This window comes from Chrysochloris asiatica, unplaced genomic scaffold (genome assembly GCF_000296735.1).
Source record: "Chrysochloris asiatica unplaced genomic scaffold, ChrAsi1.0 scaffold00173, whole genome shotgun sequence".
NCBI classification, from domain to species: domain Eukaryota; kingdom Metazoa; phylum Chordata; class Mammalia; order Afrosoricida; family Chrysochloridae; genus Chrysochloris; species Chrysochloris asiatica.
In genome coordinates, this window is record NW_006408691.1 from 3,664,897 (window position 1) to 3,686,079 (window position 21,183).

The following is a 21,183-nucleotide window of genomic DNA, read 5'->3' on the forward strand; positions in this document are numbered from 1 at the left end:
CCGACTCGATGGCACTTAACAACAACAACAACAACAAAGGACTTGCTCAGCCCCTGCCCATTTGACCTCGACTCCTTGAAGTGCTATGGTCCAGACTGAGGAAGAGCCCTATTTCAGGGATCTGGAGGCAAAAATCTGTGGGTGTACCACAGTGTCTAGCATCATATACCTAGCTAAGTTCTGGGGAGGAAGCAGGAGGTGGGTGCTGATCACAGGAGGTGGGTGCTGGTGAGGAGGGGAGACCCTGGGTTGCTCAGTAGGTGTGGCACTAGCTTCCAAGTCCCAGCATGCCTTTGGCTCCGGCTTCTGAACTGAGGGCTATGCTGCAGCAGGGGAGGCTGGGCCAGCAGCGAGCAAGTGTGCCACACAATGCCAAATCTACCAGCCACTCCGTTAAACCTCTGAGCCCAGCCAGCGGTTTGAGGCTGACTGAGGGGAGGTTCTGGTTACACGGTGAGTGAGGTTTTGTAATCATTACCCTGAGGCAGACACCACATGTGGTTAGTGACCACCACAGTCCTTCCTTATAGGAAGCCCTTGGTTTAGGGAACAGAGCAGGACAGGGTGTGATGACTTGGGCTCTGCCCCTTCCCACAGCACCAGCATCCTAAGGTGGCCAATAGGTACACCACTGCCCTCTGTGCCTGGCATTCCACCCGACCCCTACCCTCTGAATGGGGCCTCTGCAGGGCACAGGGACACATTGTATAGGATGCCCTTAGAGGTGTGCAGTTGGCGGCCCTGCCATGCATCACAGGGCTTGTGCCTTGTATGGCGCCAGACCTGACAATGGCCTGCACACCTGCACACGAGGCCACCTCTTCTCAAATCCATCCACAGAAGCAGCCAGGCAGCACAGTTCATTCAGACGGCCAGAAGGTCAGAGTACCACAGAGAAGGGTGTGGCTCACCCCAACCTGAGTGGCCATCCAGTGCCCCATTTCCCGACTCACCCCCAGCCATGCCGATCATCCTGTGCCACACATTCCAGCTCCCCCCCCCCCGATCCGGCTGCACCACCTTGTGCCCCATGTAGGAAGGCCCCACAGCTCAGCTGCACTGCACTGCAGTGACCGAGACAGCCTTGCCTTCAGAGCAGGAGAGGGACATTTTAACAAAGTGACATATGACCTTTCTCAGAGGGCATTCAGTGTCCTCAGGGGGCAGCAGGCATCTCTAGAGAGAAGTGGGCAAGCAGCAGAGCTTTGGGGCAGCCATACCGAATGCCAGCCTTAACACTCCTCTCTACCACCCTATCCCTGCCGGGCAGCTCCCCACCTCACTGGGACCTCAGCTCTAATGGCCCTCCTCAGAGAAGTCCCAAGACCTCCACGGGGCCTTTGCTCTCCATCCGGCTTCACTCTTTCGGAACATTTAGGGAATAATCTTGTCCGTTATTTAGATGGTTGCTAATTGGAGTCCTGGTATGGAGCTATGGGTTAATGTGCTGGACAGCAAGGTTGGTTTGAACTGCAAGGTTGGCAGTTCAAGCTCACCAACTGCTCCTTGGAAACCCTATACAGGGTCTCTGTGAGTTGGAAACCACTTGAAGGCATTTAATAACAACAACCCTGGAGTAGATTCCAACTCCTAGGACAGAGTAGAAATGCTCTGTAGGGTTTCCAACACTGTCAGTGTTTCCAGGAGCAGCCAATTGTATCTTTTGCTAAGAAACAGCTGGTGGGTTGGAACCACCAGCCTTGTGGTTAGCAGCCCAGTACTTAATCCAGAGTGCCACCAGTGCTCTTATTATATCTGTGTAGAGTATGTCTTAAACCAATCCGTCTTGCAGTAGAAAACGAGCAGAGAAGGCTCCAAGGGGCAAGGACAGACCACAGGAACCCAGAACAGAAGCTGAAAAGAGTCAAGCACCTTCCCTCAGCGCCCACAGAGAGAAAGAGAGAGCCTTCCCCAAGAGCCGGTGGCCTGTATTCAGACTTCTAGCCTTCTATACGGACTCCTGATGTGGCACTGTACAATCAGCACTGGACTGTGAACCACAAGGTCGGCAGTTCAAACCCACCAGCCACTCCTCGAAAACCCTATACAAAGTCACTATAAGTTACAACCGATTTGACAGCACTTAACAACAAGAAGCTTTCTATACGGTGAGAAAATGCACATGTTTGCTAGAACGACCACTTGTGGTACTTCTGTTAACAGACCACAGTGCCCTCAGCCCCCATCACACTGCAAGTTCTCCTTCTGTATTCTGGGCGCTAAGCAGCAACGGGCCACATCGGGCAGCCAGCACATCATGAAGTCCTTCTTGTAAATTCTCACGTTTGAATATGAAACCCTGTTTCTGTTTTCATTTGGAAGGGAAAGGTGGAAAAATGAAAAGGGAGGGCCATCAGCCCTGCGTTTTCCTTCCCTCAGGGCAGCTCCCAGAGTCCTTCAGCTCCCAGATGCTGCTTCTTCCTAGAGCTTCCAGGATTGCTTCCTGGACCCTGGGACTCAGTCCCATCAGGCAGCCCCCTGGCTCCATGCACATGTGATCACCTATGTCTTATGGTGGATGATTCGACACTCCTACAGATGGAGGAGGGGGCTGTGGGTCTATCGCTGCCCCAGCTCCTTCCTGTCACTGTAAAATCCAGTCCACGCTGCCAGGAGGGTCCCATAAGCTTCACAGCAGGCTCAGGAAGGGTGGGAGAGGTAGGGGGCAGCGCACAGCTTCTACGTTAATTCTTCCCATAAATGTCTGCTGAGTATTCACCTCGATCCAGACACCACCATGAACCAGACAGACACTGTGCTGGCTCCCACCACACCCCACCTCATCTCTCCCTGCTTTTTCTGCTTGCTTGTTGAACTGCTAATCGCAAGATAATTGGTTCAAACCCACCTTGGAAACCTTAGAAAGGGTCATTATGAATGGGAACCAACTCGATGACATTTAGCAATTCAATTCATGCCCTCCAGCTCCGTGGACTAATCCACCAACAGCCAGGTTTGTGGGGCCTCAGAGTGAGAGGCTCCAATGGTCCAGGGATGAGAGAGCTGTGTGCTCATGGGAACTCCTAAGAAGCTGGGAATGTCTGGATGGGAGTGTCATGGGGTGTCTTGGCAGGGGGACCTGAGAAACAGATTCACTCTCACGGATCCCGGCAACTCAGGTTACTAAGGGCCTGGGGGGTAGAGGAAGGCATTTGCTCCAGAAAGAGAGGAATTTTGCCCAAGTTTGAGTACACCTAGGGTCTCATCCAAATCTAATCCATTTGGGACCTAGAATAAATGTTAGGATGGGTAAAGGCTTTTGAAGATGCTGGAATGGGATGACTATACTTTGCACATAGGAAGGAAATCATTAGGAGGGCTGGAAAGCGGACATTATCAATCAAACCGTGTGCCTTCAAAAGATATTAAAGTCCTACCCCTGGACCTGGAGTCCTGGTGTGGCACTGTGGGTTAAAGCACTGGACAACGAGGTCAGTTTGAATCACAAGGTCGGTGGTTCAAACTCACCATATGGGGTCGCCATGAGTGGGACCTGACATGACAGCACTAAACAACAGCAACAACAATTCTGGCTTTGCTGTTTGATAAGCATTAGACTATTAACTGTGCTAACCACAAGGTCAGCAGTTCAAACCCACTAACCTCTCAGGAACCCTATACAGGCCTCCATGCCACACAACAACCAGCACCATCTCTGGCCTTTTGACTATGACCCCGGGTGGAAACCGTAAATTAATGAGGTCATACTGGTGCAGGGTGAGTCCTAAACGAAAAATCACCACAGAGTGAAACGCTATCTGGTCTTCTGCCAGCCTCATGATTGGTTGGTTTGGGATCTGACCAATGTGTCCCATAGGGTTTTCATTGACTGGTTTTTGGAAGTAGTCACCAGGTCTTTATTCCCAGTTTGTCTGCTCTTGTATCCTCAGTGCCATCGAGTCCACTCCAACTCATAATGACCCTATAACTCAAATTCATCAATTCTAAGATCCTCTTTATTCACTGCCCAACTTTCACATACAAAGGAAGCTACTGAAAACACCATGGCTTGGGACAGATGCACGTTAGTCCTCAAACTGACATTTTTGCTCTTGAACACTTTAAAGAGGCCTTGTGTAGCAGCAGATTTGCCTAGTGCAATATGTTGTTTGATTTCTTGACTGCTGCTTCAATGAATGTTCATTGTGGATCCCAGCAAAATGAAGTCATTGACAGCTTCAATCTTTTCTCCATTTATCATGATGTTATCTATTGGTCCAGTGGTGAGGATTTTTGTTTTCATTACATTGAGATGCAACCCATACTGAAGGCTGTAGTCTTTGATAGTCATCAACAAGTATTTTAAGTCCTTGTCACTCCCAGCAAGTAAGGATGTATCATCTGCATATATTAGGTTGCTAAAGAGTCTTCATCCAATGCTGATGGCACATTCTCTTTCGTATAATTCAGCCTCTCAGATAATGTGTTCAGCATACAGACTGAATAAGTATGATCAAAGAATAAACCCTAGCACACACCTTTCTTGATTTAAAACCATTCAATGTCCCCTTGTTCTGTTCTAACAACTGCCTCCTGGTCTACATACAGGTTCCTCATGAGCACAACTAAGTGGTCTAGAATACCCATTCTTTGCAGCATAATCCATGGCTTGTCATGATTCACACAGTCTAAACAATCTGCATAGTCAGTAACGCACAAGTAAACTTCTTTCAAAGTTGTCAGCTTGAGAACTAAGGTAGCACCTGACCCAAGCCATGGTATTTTCAATAACCTCATATGCATGCGAAAGCTGGACAGTGAATAAGGAAGACTGTAGAAGAATTGAAGCTTTTGAGTTATGGTGTTGGAGGAGAATATTGAAAGTGCCATGGACTGCCAAAAGAACCAACAGATCTCTGTTGGAAGAAGTGCAGCTAGAGTGCTCCTTGGAGGCCAAGATGGCCAAACTTGTCTCTCGTACTTGGGACATATTGTCAGGAGGGACCAGTTGCTGGAGAAGGATATCATGTTTGGTAAGGTGGAGGGTCAGAGAAAAAGAGGAAGACCCCCAGTGAGATGGATTGGCCAAGTGGCAGCATCAATGGACTCAAGCGTGGCAACAGTAGTAAGGTTGGCCCAGGATCGGGCAGTGTTTCATTCTGCTGTGCATAAGGTCACTATGGGTCAGTACCAACTCGATGGCACCTGACAATGACAACATACTTAATTACACTGAATGTCAATGATTAAATGCACCATTCAAGTGACAGAGAATAGCACAATGGGTAAGAAAACAGGATCCTTCCATATGCTGCCTATAAAAGACATACCTTACACACAAAGACAAAAGTAGATTAAAAATTAAAGGATGGAAAAATATATACCAAGTTAATTGCAATAAAAAATAAGTAGGAGTGGCAATAGTAATCTCTGATAAAATAAACTCTAAGACAAAAACCAGCATAAGAGACAAAAAAGGATATTTTCTCAAGATTAAAGGGTCAATTGAACAAGAGTTCATAACCATAATAAAAATCTATGCTCCCAATGAAAGAGCCCAAATTTCTTGGCATAGATGAGTGAGTGCTGCATCAGTTTGTTGAAAGATTTCAACAGAGCATTGTTGTCAATGCTTTCAGGGCTGCTTGGAGTTCTTCCTTCAGTAACATTGACTCTTGATCATATGCTACCTCTTGAAATGGCTGAACATCAATCATTTTTTGTACAGTGACTCTGTGTATCCCTTTCATCATGTTTCTGCATCGTTCAATATTTTGCTCACAGAATCCTTCAATATTTCAAGTCAAGGCTTAAATTTTTCTTCTGTTCTTTCAGCTTGAGAAATGCTGAGTGTGTTCTTCCCTTTTGGAAATATCCCACCTTAATTTAGAGATCTTCTCAAGAACAGATTGGTTACATTAGATACTAATTACTGAAGACCAGAAGAGTTGTCCAGATGACCTCAAGAACATCATCCAGAAAGAAAGCAAATGGTCATTAAAAAGACAGGAAAGAAAGAAAACACAAAGTGGATGTCAGAAGAGACAATGAAATTTGCTCTTCAATATAGAGATGCTAAAATTACTGAAGGAGTCCTGGTGTAGTGCTGTGGGTTAATGAGCCAGACTGCAAAACCACTTAGAACTGCAAGGCTGGCGGTTCAAGCTCACCAGCTGCTCCATGGAAACCCTATACAGGGTTGTTATGGGTCAGAATCGACTCAACAGCACTTAACAACAAAGCTACTGAAAGAAATTAGCAAGTCAAAGAGCTGAACAAAAAATTCCAAAGGGTATCTCAAGAAGACAAAGTCAAGTGTTAAAATGAAATGTGCAAAGATGTGTAGCTAGAAAACTAAAATGGAAGAACACGCTCAGCATTTCTCAAGCTAAAAGAACTGAAGAAAAATTCAAGCCTTGACATGCAATGTTGAAAGATTCTATCATACTTCAGACATGTCAGGAGGGACCAGTCACTGGAGAAGGATATCATTTTTGGTAAGGTAGAGAGAGGGTCAGAGAAAAAGAGGAAGACTCCCAGCGAGATGGATTGGCAAAGTGGCAGCATCAATGGGCTCAAACGTGGCAACAATTGTGAGGTTGGCCCAGGACTGGGCAGTATTTCGTTCCGCTGTGCATAGGGTCACTGTGAGTCAGCACCGACTCAATGGCACCTAACAACAACAATGGACATGGAAGGGGAGAATTCTACTACTGAACCATCAATCCCTCAACTTCTCAATGTGCTGTGGAGTCCGTTTTGAATCATGGTGGTGGTTATGTGCCATGGAGTCATAGCAACCCTGTATAGGGTTTACGAGGTTGTAAATCTTTACGGAAGCAGAAAGCCTTATCTTTCTCCCGCAGAATGGCTGGTAGTTTTGAACTGCTTACTGGGGTCCTGGTATGGTGTTGTGGGATAAGCACTAGACTCCTAACCACTACGCTACCAGACTCATAGGGACCACATATAGGTTTTCCAAGGAGCAGTTGGTGGGTTGCAGCTGCCAGCTTGTGGTTAGCAGTCTAGTGCTTATCCCATAGCACCACACCAGGACCCCAGTAAGCAGCTTAATGAGACCATTTTGCCATAGACATCGGTTTCTTTCAGAGAATTATCTATGTGCAACCAGTTTCCAGAAAAATGAACAAATCTATGTTGGAGGAAGTACAGTCAGAACGCTCCTTAGAAGAAGGGTGGTGAGACTTTATCACGAGTACTTTGGACATGGGATCAGGAGAGACTAGTCCCTAGAGAAGGACATCATGCTTGGTAAAATAGAGGGTCAATGACAAAGAGGATGACGCCCAACGAGATGGACCACCACAATGGCTCCAACCATAGGCATGGAAAAGACTGTGAGGGTGGTATAGGACTAGGCAGTGTTGTGTTCTTACTATGAGTCAGAACTGACTGCAACCACACCAAACAACACGTGGAAATGTTACCCTGAGTTACAAATCCTAGATTAAATAACCAACTCCACAGCACTCAAAAACAATGGGTCGGAACCGACTCGATGGCACATAACAACAACAACAACACATAAACTTGGATCCATTTCTGGTTTTGGCTCATTAAGATTTTTATTTTAACACTATTAGTGTTGTTGTGCACCGCTGAGTCAACTTTGCTCTCACAAAATTTTCTTACAAAATGTTTCTTTATGGAAACATCACTAAATCTTCTCTCCCAGAGGTACTAATTGGGTTTGATCCACTGACCTCTTGGTAAGCAGTCAAGCACTTAGCTGCGCCACCACCAGGGCTCCTTTAAGTTGTTATTGTTGCTAAAAGTGCTGTTGTTAAATCTCATGAAATGGATTCTATTGCAAAGTGTCAGCCCCAGCACAATATCATGGGAGCATTCTTTCTTGATATTTCCAGGGGGGTGTGCGTGTTCTGAGCATGTACACTTCTTACTAGGAGTTACAGTCAGAATATGAAAGCCACAGGCCTATGACAATGTTTGACCTCCTACCAAACTTCCCATTTCTGGAAGCACATACTTCCAGTTCAGGGTGTCTGTAAAGCCATGCCTTCTCTAAAGGCTTCAGGTATAAAGATTTCCTTACTGCTTCCTGATTCTGGTAACTTCGGATGTTCCTGGGCGTGTTTCTGTAGCAGTCTCTGCCTCCAGCTGTCACTACAGCTGTCTTCCTTCTGTATCTCTTTTTCTTCTTTTAATGACACCACTCATAAAGAGTCAATTGTGTGGATCGTGGCAAGATATGGACAACATTGCAGAGAATGGATATTCCGGAACACTTAATTGTGCTCATGAGGAACTTGTACATAGACCAAGAAGCAGTTATTCAAACAGAACAAGGGGACACTGAATGGTTTAAAACTAGGAAAGGTGTGTTCCAGGATTGTGTTCTTTCACCATACTTAATCTATATGTTGAGGAAATAATCTGGATTATATGAAGAACGTGGCATCAGAATTGGAGGGAGACTCATTAACAACCTGCGATATGCAGATGATACAATACTGCTTGTTGAAAGTGAAGCGGACTTAAAACATTTACTGATGAAGATCAAAGAGCACAGCCTTCAGTATAGATTACATCTCAATGTAAAGAAAACAAAAATCCTCACCACTGGACCAATAAACAACATTCTTATCAACGGAGAAAAGATTCAAGTTGTCAAAAACTTCATTTTGCTCAGATCAACCATCTACACTCATGGAAGCTGTAGTCAAGAAATCAAATGACATATTGCATTAAGCAAATCTGCTGTACAAGACCTCTTTAAAGTGCTGAAGAGCAAGATGTCGGTTTGAAGACTAAGGTGCGTCTGACCCAAGCCATATTTTCAATAACCTTATATGAAAGTTGGATAGTGAATTAGTAAGACTATAGAAGAACTGATGCATGGTGTTGGAGAAGGATATTCAAAGTGCCATGGACTGCCAAAAGAACAAATCTGTGTTGTTAGAAGTATGCCCAAAATGCTCCTTAGAAGCCAGATGGTCAGCCTTCGTCTCTCATACTTTGGACATATTATCACAAAAGACCAGTCTCTGGAGAAGGATATGATGTTTGGTGAAGTGGAGGGTCAGAGAAAAAGAGGAAGACCCCCAACAAGATGGATTGGCACCGTGGCAGCAGCAATGGGCTCAAATGTAGTAACAATTGTGAGGTTGGTGCAGGACGGGCAGTGTTTCTTCTGTTGGGCATATAAGGTCACTATGAATGGGTACCAACTCAACAGTACCTAATGACAACAAAGACATCAGCATTTCAAGGACCAGCAGAGTCACTAAGGGTGAACAGGTTTTGGTGAAGATTCCAGGAAGAAAAGCCTAGTGACCCTTTCTTTCTGGAAGCATCCATTTTTGGATGCAGCCTGGTGACCTACATCCAAAAATTAGAGAATGAACACTCTCTGGATCCCAACACAACTCATGAGCTTTGGACATGCCATCAGGAGAGAACAACTGCTGAAAGAGGCTAGCCTGGTTTGAGGTAGAGGAAAAGTGAGGGAGACCTTTGATAAGAAGGTCTGCAACTATGGACTCACACAAGCTGGCCGTCGGGAGAATGACGTGGAACTGGGCAACATTTGTTCTATATTATAGAATAAGGTTTAAAATTAAGAAAGGTGTGCGACAGGGTTGTATCCTTTCACCATACTTATTCAACCTGTGTGCTGAGCAAATAATCCTGTTGTTTATGGGTCCAGTGGTGTGGATTACATCTCAATGTAAAGAAAACAAAAATCCTCACCACTGGACCAATAAACAACAGGCTTATCAACGGAGAAAAGATTCAAGTTGTCAAGGACATCATTCTTCTTGGATCAACTATCAACACTAATGGAAGCAGCAGTCAAGAAATCAAAGGACGTATTGCATTAGGCAAATCTGCTGCACAAGACCTTTTGAAAGTGTTGAAGAGCAAAGTTGTCAACTTGAGAACTAAGGTGCGCCTGACCCAAGCCATGGTATTTTCAATAATCTCATATTCATGAGAAAGCTGAACAGTAAATAAGGAAGACCGCAGAATAATTGATGCTTTTGAATTATGGTGTTGGAGGAGAATATTGAAAGTGCCATGGGCTGCTAAAAGAACAAACATAGCTGTGTTGGAAGAAGTGCAGCCAGAGTGCTCCTTGGAGGCCAGGATGGCCGAACTTCATCTCTCACACTTCAGACATATTGTCAGGAGGGACCAGTCGCTGGAGAAGGATATCATGTTTGGTAAGGTGGAGGGTCAGAGAAAAAGAGGAAGATCCCTCCTCCTCCCCACCCCCCAGAGAGATGGATTGGCAGAGTGGCAGCATCAAGGGGCTCAAACGTGGCAACAACTATGAGGTTGGCCCAGGACCAGGCAGTGTTTCGTTCTGTCATGCACAGAGTCGCTATGAGTTGGTACCGACTCGATGGCACCTACAACAACATATAATAAGGTGGAGTCCTGGTGTGGTGCTGCAGGATAAACACTGCAATGCTAACCAAAAGGTCAGTGGTTCAAATCCACCAGCCGCTCCTTAGAAAGTCTAAACAGGGTCTCTGTGAGTCAACAGCACTTAACAGTAGCAATATTTAATAAGATGGCCGTATGTAGAAGCCAACTCAGCGGCATTTCTATCTACCTGTATCCATATATCATCTATCGATCCATTCATCTGTCTGTGTGTCTCTCTGTCTAGTGTGTGGTACTTTGTCACTGAATCCCAGAACACTTACAGAGAAGATAATAAAGCCCAGGATCAGGGAGAGACATAGGTGAATCTACCTACCCCCACCCCCCAAGTGAAAGCAGCCACACCTGGCACCAGCATCAAGATGCCAGGTGTGCCTGGAAGCACATCAATCCCGAGAATGGGTGCCAAGCATTGGGGGAGCGAGCCTTGGATACCGAAGACGGGGCAGCAGGCACCGTGGGGGCCGAGCACCCCACATGCCTGAGCCGTGCAGACAATGCCCAGGCTCCGATGTTAGAGTCTCCAGTGGTCTTTTAAAATCATCAGTGTCATGGCCAGTATGTGGGGGTCCTGAGAGAGCAGGGAGGTGGTGTCTGTACAGCAGAGGGGTGAGATGGGGGCAGGGCTGGAGGGGCATTTCTCCTGGGCTTCCAGAATCAGTAGTTCAAGGTTACTCTTCAGACATAGCTCCACTGCTGGTCACTGCAAAGTCCCAAGTAGCACCCTTCTCTCTCATGGTACCAATCCATCCCCAACCTCTCGGGGTCTCAGCGATAGTCACCATTAGGGTGTGAGAAACGACACAGACTTGTCATTTGGGGGTAGGGGGCCCAGACCACATCCTCACAGCCAGGATCAGCACGGACCACCCTACGGCTGCCCTTCTCCAAGGAGACCAGAGGTGCTGAGGTGAAGGAGCCCACCCGTGGGGGTCCCCCACTCTTGCCCGCCCCCGGGGCAGCTGTGGATGGCTTTCTGTCTGGAAGGCAACTCCACATTCCTGCATCTGTTTCTACTTTTCACCAGAAGCTTCCCAAGGCGGCCGCCTGCTCCCCACACAACAAAGGGACACGTGAGTGGGGGAGGGCCCCCAAAGGCTGGCCTGATGCCCTTCCATATGGCAGCAAGGCATCTGGATGGGGGATTCTCAGATGGGCTCACACTTCAGATCTGAGGAGGAAAGAGAGGTGCTTCCAACTAAGGATAGAGCAAACTCCCACTCTGGACAGAGCTTTACCAAGTGTCCCCTGGTCACGGGTACAACCTAGCTCAGCCCCCCAGAGAATGACCTCCGCCTGCCCTGTGCCCAGCACCTGTGTCTAGGTCCAGTCACGAGGACAGCCAGGGGTGGGGAGGGCCCATCTTCCCGTCTTAGCTCCCCCTTCTTCGCCCTCTCAGACCTGCAGGCTCTCCTTCCCACAGTCTGTGAGCCTGGTGACTCTGCCCAGACCACTCCCTCTGACAGACAGAACCTGTTTCTTGGACCCCTCAACCACCTGACAAGGTACTATGGTGGCTCAGTGGTTAAAGCACTCAGATGCAAATGGAAAGGTAGGCGGATCCAACCATCAGCCACTCACTCTGTGAGAGAAAGAGGTAACAGACTCTGAAAAGATAGCAGCGTTGGTAACCCTATGGGATGGCTCCATCCTGCCGTATGGGGTCACTATGAGTTGGAATCGACTCAGTGACAAGAAGTTTAGCTTGTTTGTTTTTTTTAACCACCTGCCGCACTCCCCTCAGGAACTCCGAGGCCAAGGTGGGTGATGGGGAGCCCATCTCAACAGACCTCATCCCCACCCAGCAGGGGCCACTTCCCATGAGTCCTGAGGCAGCACAGTCGATGACTAGCCACCGCCTCACAGGGAACCTCATGGGGATGCTGGTCCAGGCTCGTTCCCAAGTCAGAAGCCCACACAGGCTGATGGGCAGGGCCCAGTGTCACACTAACCTGAGCTCGAGGCCCTACCTTGTAGAATGTTCTCCCACAAACACAAATCTCTGCTTTCTCCCCTGTGTGTGTTCTGGCCAGGGGACCGTAAGCACGGCACAAGTTCTTACCATGTACCAACTACCACTCGGGGCTGACCCGCCCTGTGAGAGCTCTGGCAGGCCCCACTCTGGCCCCAGCACACCAGAGCCAGGAAACCCAGGGTGGGGCGGGGTGGGGATGGGCGAGCTTACCCAGGCAGGTCCTGCCGTCGGTGTGGAGCCGGAAACCGGGCCTGCACTCACAGAGGTAGGAGCCTGGGGTGTTCACACACCTGTGCTGGCAGCCACCATTGTGAACCTGGCACTCGTCCACATCTGGGCGGAAACATAGCAGCAGGTTAAGAGTCAGTACCCACCCTAAGGTGTCTGCCCTTCGCCAGACTGAGCTCACCATGCAAGTGCTGGCCACCTCAATGGGCACACGGCTGCAGCCCAGATGCCCCAAGACCTAAGCCTTCCTCCTTGGGCCACACCTGCCACAGTCCTGAGGGTCTCACCAACACCCACTTGAGCCAGTTTGGGAAAGGAAGCAAGTGGCCCAGGTCTGAGCTGCCCTGTCCTCTCCCTCTGGCCTGGCCTAGCCTGGCCTGCCTGCACGGGCTCAGCCCTGATCCTGGGACAGCGGCCAGAAGGTGGGAACAGTAGGCTGGAGCAGACCCAAGGATGTAAAAACCTGTATCCCCGTGCCTTTCAAGACTGAACTTGGGGTGTACGTTGTTTTCCTACACCCACACCTAGACAACACTCTATGGGCAGTACCCGCCACTCCTCTGGGGTCCACGAGCCCGAAACAAAAACATGAAAACTCACGGGATGCTCCCCTCTGCTACAGGGAAGTCCTGAGAGAGGGTGAGGGTTAGGGGCCCCCCAAACTCAGGGACCACCTAGAACCTCAGTCTGTGGTCTTATTTGGAAATAGCATCTCTGCAGAGGGAATTTGTGAAGGATCAAGATGAAGCCATACTAAATCTTAACTGCTAAAGTCACCCTGTAGGATTAGCACTGGACTGCTAACCACAGAGGTCGGAGTTCACATCCATCAATTGTGCCTTGGAAACCCGATACAGGGTTGTTACGAGTCGGAACCAACTCGACGGCACTTAACAACAACAAATACTAAAATGTTGGTTGTTGTTTAAGTGCCGTTGAGTCGGTCCCGACCCATAGTGACGCTGTCTAGGATATCCAAGGAGTGGCTGGTGGGTTTAAACTGTCAACCTTGTAGTTAACAGTCCAGTACTTAGCCCAGAGTGCCACCAAGTTTCCTAATACTAAATAAACAACACAAAAAAGAAACCAAACTCACTGCTTTCCAGTCAATTCCCAGTCAGAGCAAATCTAAGGCCAGAGTAGAACTGTTCCTTATGATTTCTGAGGCAAAATCTTTGCAGGAGCGTACCACAGTACAGCTGGTGGGTTTGAACTGCTGATCTTGCGGTTAGCAGCCCAATGCCTAACCATAATGCCATCGGGGCTCCTATATTGCATGGGGAATGGAGTCCTGGTGTGGTGTTGTGGGTTAATACACCAGACTGCAAAGCCATTTGAACTCCAAGGTCAGCGGTTCAAGCTCACCAGTCACTCCTTGGAAACCCTATACAGGGTCGCTATGGGGCGGAACCGACTCAACGGCACTAAACAACAACAACAACATAAGTATGCCCAAGCCCCATTGCAATCAAGTTGGTTCTGCCTCCTAACAACCCTACAGGACTCAGTAGAACTGCTTCTTAGGATTTCTAAGACTGTAAATCTTTATGGGAGCAAGAGTTTCCCTCTCTTACGGAACAACTACAACTGGTGGGTTTGAATAGCCGACTGTGTAGTTAGCAGCCCAACGCTCAACTCACAGCGCAAATACTAAACTCTTGTTAAGTTGTTAAGTGCCGTCAAGTTGGTTCCAACGCATAGAGATCCTGCCTAGAGTTTCTGAGAAACAGCTGATGGGTTGGAACTGCTGACCTTATGGTTTGTAACCCAGTGCTGACAGTACCACATACCACATACAAAATACTAAACGAGAAAACAAAACTCCTCACAACTGGATTGATACCCAACATCATTATAAAATGGAGAAAGAATCCATGTTCAGGGAAGCAGCAGTCAAGGAATCAGATGGTATATTAGGAAGATCTTTTGTAAGAGACCGCTTTAAAGTTTTAAAAAGAACTTCCACCCAGAGAAAGAGTGACACCAGAGATGGAGGCAGAGAAGATGACATGGAGAGATGGAGCAGCCGGGGACTCTAGACCTAGAGAGGGAGAGAGGCTGTGTGCTGACGACCAGGGGGCAGGCTTGCAGGGTATACCCTTTGGTTGGTTGATGATGCATGGATGGGACTGTAACCATGGCAATGTAACAATATACAATAGGATGAATGTAAAGCTAATGTTCTCCCCTGTAAACTATCACATAATTCACAATAAAAAATTAAAAAAAGAACTTTCAAATGGAGAAGAAATCAAATAGAATTTCAAGAAAATAAATGCAAACCTAACTGTGGTCCTAAAGGAGTGCTGATTTGGCACTGCAGGAACTAGACCAAGGCCTATTCCTAGCCCTAACCCAACCCCTACCCCTAATACTGACACTACCCTTAGCCCTAACAACAACAACAAAAGTTTAAAGCAAAGATGTCAGTTTGATGACTAAGGCATGCTAGATCCAAGCCATGGTCTTCTGGATGGCACCATATGCATGTGAAAAATGGACAATAAAAACAGAAGACAGAGAAGAAATGGTGCGTTGGAACTGTGATGTTGGTGAAAATGTTAAAATATATCATGGACAAACAACTCAGCAAGGAAGCTCAACTCACAGCGCAAATACTGTTGTTAAGTACCGTCAAGTTGGGGGCTCTTTTATTTTCAACACCTCATTGGGAAACATCAATTGCTAGAAAAGGACATTGTGGTTGGTAAAGTAGTTGCTGTTAAGTGCCATCGAGTCCTGGTCAGTAAAAATGGGATGGATTGATGCAAGAGCCACACAAGGGACCCCCACACATCAATGACCATGAAGATGGAGTCAGATAGGACAATGCAGGCAGGCCGCAGAGACACTGCGCTTCTACTCAGTCCTTAGGGTCGCTCGGAGTGGGAATTGACTCCACGGTAGTGAATTTGGTTTTTTTTTCTGTTGTTTATTTACTATGCGGAATCCTGGTGTGACTACAAGGTTGGTGGTTCAAATCCACCAGCCACTCCTTGGAAATTCTATACAGGGTGGCTATGAGTTGTAGCTGACTCCATGGCACTTAACAACAGCAGCAAACAGTAATCGAGTGAGTCAAACAAATAGCCTATTAGGGAGTCCTGGTGTGGCGCTGTGGGAGATGGCAAAGCCGTTTCAACTGCAAAGTCGGAGGTTCAAGTTCACTAGCTGCTCCTCAGACCCCTATACAGGGTTGCTATGGGTCAGAACCGGCCTGATGGCCCTTAACAACAACAACAATAACAAGGCCTACTAGGAGCCCTGGTGTGGTGCTGCAGGAGAATACAATGAATCGCAAGGTCTGTGGTTCAAACCCATCAGTCACTCCTCGGAAACCCTATACAGGGTCGCCATGGGTTGGAACCAACTTGACTGTTGAGTCGGTTCTGACTTATAGCAACACTGTATAGGATTTCTAAGGAGTAGCTGGTGAGCTTGAATTATCAACCTTGTGGTTCAAACCAACTTTGCAGTCCAGTGAATTAATCTCACGAGAATTACCAAACTGTGACCCAGACACACAAAGTGAGCCCCATCTGTTGGAAGAATGATACTAATAGGCACTCGATGCAAGGTCCCCACAACCCTTCAATTTGTGAAAACCAAAATATATCTGCAGAACACAATTAAATGGGGCATGCCTGGTTTATTCTGCTGCACGCCATCCAGGGTCACACCCCGGCACTGTCACCATGGTGTTGTTGTTGTTAAGTGCCATCGAGTTGATTTCGACCCATAGAGGCCCTGTACAGGATTTCCAAGGAGCAACTAACTGGTGAGCTTGAGCCACGGACCTTGCAGTTCAAACTGACTTTGCAGTCCAGCGCATTAACCCACAGCGGTACACTAGGAGTTGGAACTAACTAGACAGGGGAGGGGGCGGAAATTAACAACAAAGTAAAATACTAAAATGAGAACCCTAAATCTAATGATTTGTGGCCTTAGAAGAAGAAAGGACGGAGAAAGACAGAGAGAAGAAATTGAAGTGATGATGGAGGTAGAGATGGGGATAATACAGCCATAATTCACAAAATGCCTGGGGATACCAGAAACTGGAAGAGACAGGGAGCGAAATATTCCCGAGAGAGCCCAGTCCTGCTCTTGGAGCACATCTTGATCTTGAACTTCTCACCTCCCCTCCAGATCTGTGAGAGAATAAATTTCTGGTGTGCTCAGACACCCAGTATATGGGGATTCGCTATGGCTGCCCCAGGAATCAATACAGGTCCTCTTGGGGGCTGACATCCCCAGAACAGGAGAGCTACCTGCACTGTGCCAGCCCCTTCAGCCCCCCACCCTGCCCTGAAAAGTATTACCACGTGACTCAGTGACCGCTATGGCTTTTCCGCTGCCCGAAGAATCCACCCACTAACCAACCCACTGCCATAGGACAGAATACAGCTGCCCCCAAAGGATTTCCAAGGCTGTAATCAGGTAGCGTAGTGGTTACGAATCGGGCTGTAATCTGGTAGGTCAGCGGTTCGAAACTACCAGCCACTCTGCGGGAGAAAGATGAGGCTTTCTACTCCTGTAAAGATTTACACCCTCAGAAACCCTGTGCAGGGTCACTATGGGTCGGACCCGACTCAATGGCACTTAACAACAACAACAATCTTTACAAAGGAGTCCTGGTGTGGCACTGTGGGTTAATGCGCTGGACTGCAAAGTTGGTTTGAACCATAAGATCAGTGGTTCAAACTCACCAGCTGCTCCTAGGAAACCTCTACAGGGTCGCTATGAGTCCGAGCAGACTCAACAGTGCTTAACAATAACAACTACCATGGCAGCCCAACTCTCTGGGAGACACCCACCACTGGAGCAGAGCAGCAGCTCTGCAGGAGCTAGTGTCCTCCCCCACCCCCTGCCCCTGACTCACCTGCCTGTCCCTCCAGACCCCTCCCCACAAATATCCTGAGCAAGGGTGTTTGGGGCTGGGGAGGGGGAGAGACAGAGGCAGTGACGACCAGGAAGGCTCCTAAGACCACACAGCCCTCGCCAACCTGTTCCCTCCCACCTGTCCTCTTCCCAGCACTGTCTCCAGCCACAAGAATGCGCTGGCAAGAATCAGACTGGACCAAAGGCCCTGGGAGACACCCATGCATAAGGGGCCTCTCCAGGGCTGGACACTCAAGGCATTGGCACCCCGAGCCCTGCAATCTGGCCTGACCATCACCTGCCACAGGGATGGATGCAAAAGGAAACAGCAGGGTGGTGGAAGGCTGGGTGGCCCCCACCTCTCATCCCACCCCCAGGCCCTTCCACTAAGTGGAGTCTTCAGGGGAAGGGGCGGAAACAGCAGAAGCAGCTGGGTAGACACAGCAGTTGGGAACACACAGATCTCTTCCTAGGCAGACAATACTGGTCACCAAGCCACCTTCCTACACGTGGGGACACTGTCAACCCACACCCAATCTTGTGCCCAGAAATCCTGCAACCCAGGAGGCCAGGGTCCTGCTGGCCACACCCGCCATGAACAGGTTATACCTACTCTACGGAAAGGCTCCCAAACCCCCAGACTGTGTCAGAGAGGAGGGGAAAAGTGAGACTGAGAGAGACCTTCCACCTGCTCCACAAGGTCACATAACCTACGGAGATCATCTGAGAGGACCCTCAGAGGTCAGGAGAAATAAATTCCCATCAGACATCAGAAGTCTGGGAGCCCAAGACCTTCAGGGGAGACTCAGCCCAGGGGGAGTGGGTGGCAAATAGACCCATACCCACTGGGCTGGGTAGGCGGCACACAGCCGGTGCTTAACTGCCCAGGTTGGCAACAGCCTCAGGGAGAGTCTGTGACTGCTCCGAGTTCAGTCTTGGGTTTCAAGTGGGTGCCTACAGTCAGTAATTAATAAAAGCCATGCTGTGGAGACTTTGTGTGTGCCAACATCATTTCAATGCCCCACGGAAGATCGGGTAGCTAAGGTCCATCCTGTCTAGAAAAGCAAGTATGATCCAGTGAGGCCCTGCCGTCTGGAAGCAGCCCCATACCTCAGCATTGCTGATCCAGAAGCTGACGCTGAAGGGCCTCCAAGAAACTCAGCTCCTGGCTGCCAACTTGGTTTCCATCCCTGACCTGAGGAGGCAGGTCACATGAGCACGACACCTGACAGTGGCGATTCTGCAGTGACCCAGGTCCTAGGCTGCGTCCCCCAGAGGCTGCATCTCTAACAAGCACCTAGATGAGTCTACTGGGGGGTCCCCACTCTGAGTGACAACTCAGGGACAATTCCTGGAGCCGCCTCCTCTCATAACCTGGCACCTGCTCCAAGTTCAAGAGGAGGGTCCACCTCTTGGGCTGGCCCAGGAGCCCTGGTGACAAGAAGGGCCAGTCTGAAAGATTGTCTGGGCACAGCAGGTTCCAGCCCTCATCCCAGTACCCTGCCAGACTTGGCCTTGACCCTTCCCTAAAGTCTGGGCCTCCCAGCCCACATCCACACCCCATCAGCATGCAGCCTTATCTGCCTCCTACTGCTTTTAATGGGAACATTTGTTCAGCATCTGCCCTAGGGCCAGGCACAACCTCTCCCATTCCTAACTCCTTCTAGAAACTCTAGCTCCAGCTGACAGTGCTCAAGCCCACCTGGTGAGGAGCTATGGGGTAGATCACTGGACTGCAGGGTTAGTTTGAACCACAGGGTCGGCAGTTCAAAGGCATCAGCCGCTCCTAGGAAACACTATACAGGGTTGCTATGAGTCTGCACTTACCATAGGGCCTCTTACCCTATGGCACTCAGAGCTCCAGGCTCCCTACAGGGAGGGGCTGCCCCTACCCCCAACTTCCCACCCTGGGGCTGCACTGCCTGGGGGCCCAAATCAGCCTGGAGGAGAGATTGGGAGTCAAGAGTCCTGTCCAGCCACAACTTGCTGTCTCCAGATTCATATCTGGATGAAGCTACCTGCGCCCCTATAGTTCTGAGATGTGGGAACCTTTAGACCAATCCCTTGATAGTAATGACTCCCACTGAAGGAAGCAAGGCAGCAAGGAGCAGGTTCTGACTCCACCCCTGGGTGCTCACACAAGAGCCAGAACCCCAGTCTGAGGAATCACAGGCTCACTGGTCTTCAGGAAAAGCGTGGTCATCTGAACAAGCCCCGCCGCCCCTTCAAAGATTCCTATGCCGTCATCTCAGAAGCTGCGAGTATGTAACCATACATGGAAAAAGTGAATTGTCAGAAGAGGTTAAATTAAGGATATTGGATGGGCGATGACCCTGAACTATCTCGTTGGGTCTGATATAACACAAGGGTTTGTGTAAGAGACAGGAGCAATGGGTCAGAGAGAGATTGGAAGCTGTTATAATGTTTGCTGAAGGAGGAACAAGCGATGAGCCAAGGAAAGCAGGCGGTCGCTAGAAGTTGGAAGAGAAAAGGAGGAGAAGGAATGTAGCCCTTTCGACGCCTTGATTTTAGACCATTTCCGATGGTAAGAAAATAAGCCTGTGTGGTTTTAGACTTTACGTGTGGGTCATTTGTTACAGCAGCTGCAGGACACTCACTGATACACAGAGTAACTCTTGGAAGTCTTGCCCAGAATGCTGCAAATTACACACCTGAAGAATCTAGGTGAAACCATCAGAGACAGTTACTCAAGGGGGGCGGGGGGAACTTCAGACATCCTTTAATCCAGGGCTCCCACTGAGATTGTCCTGAACCATCATCCTCCCAGGGATTCCTATGGACTGGATCTCCCAGGGCGGCCCCTCCCAAAGGTGGGGAGTGGGTGTCAGGCTGAGCTTACAGTAGGACCATGGGATGGCACCCCAACGGAGCCTCTGACTACTAAACACCAACAGATAGCATCGGCTCAAAGGTCGACTGGCCCTCTGTGTCGACACTGGAAGGGACATTCCTCCCCAAGTTAGAGAAACATACTCACTTGTAAGGGAGGTACTCAATCCAAGGACAAAGACCTGGCCCAGAGGCAAGCCCATTCTGCACCTCAGAACCCAGCGCCATGCTCCGCTCCACACTTTCCAGGAAAGTCCAGAGAGAATGGCAAGCAACTCCCCAGCAGACAGGGGTGGGGAGTGGGGGCGCTGTGAAAGTCCTGTTGGCTCAGAGGACTGAGGATGGCATGGGGCCGGGGCATCAGGCCCACTGGAGCAGAATGTAAGATAAAAAATCTGTAACAGCTGTTTGAGGTGACAGCAGGGTCAAGGCTTGCAGGAAAGTCCTCTTGGTATTTTCAGTCCCTTTTACACTCTCAGCTGCGATGTGTGATTAGGGACACATGCCAGGATGGGCAGGCAGACACTGACATATGGTGACATCTCCCTGAGCTGTCCCCAGGCCAGTCCACCTCATCCTCTGGGAGCTGTGTTACCTCCCCCACCAGCCCAGCAACACTGATTCACTGAAGGCTAGCCTGGTGCCTGGAGCCCACCGGGCCCACCACCTACCAACCCCAGAGTGGTGCTGGCTCCTGACCTAGCTCCTGGCTCCAGGCCCCAGGGTAACTGATGCATCACTTGCTAGAAGCCTTCACCACTGGGTTCTTCTAGAAAGTTTTGCTGAACTTTCTAGAGTCTTGCTGTTCCCTTCTCAAACCCACTACTGTGTCCTGCCCTCCTCAAAAACCCACTACTGTGTCCTGCCCTCCTCAAAAACCC

General features: G+C 48.9%; 1 protein-coding gene across 1 annotated transcript in view; it reads right to left on the minus strand.

The window, feature by feature from the left end:
• Nucleotides 1-21,183, minus strand: part of MEGF6 (multiple EGF-like-domains 6) — a 154,381-nt gene that overhangs the window by 31,290 nt on the left and 101,908 nt on the right. Inside the window, exon 5 of the mRNA XM_006871784.1 lies at nt 12,557-12,679. Coding sequence (XP_006871846.1) covers nt 12,557-12,679 — 123 coding nt within the window. The remainder of the gene's footprint in view (nt 1-12,556; nt 12,680-21,183) is intronic.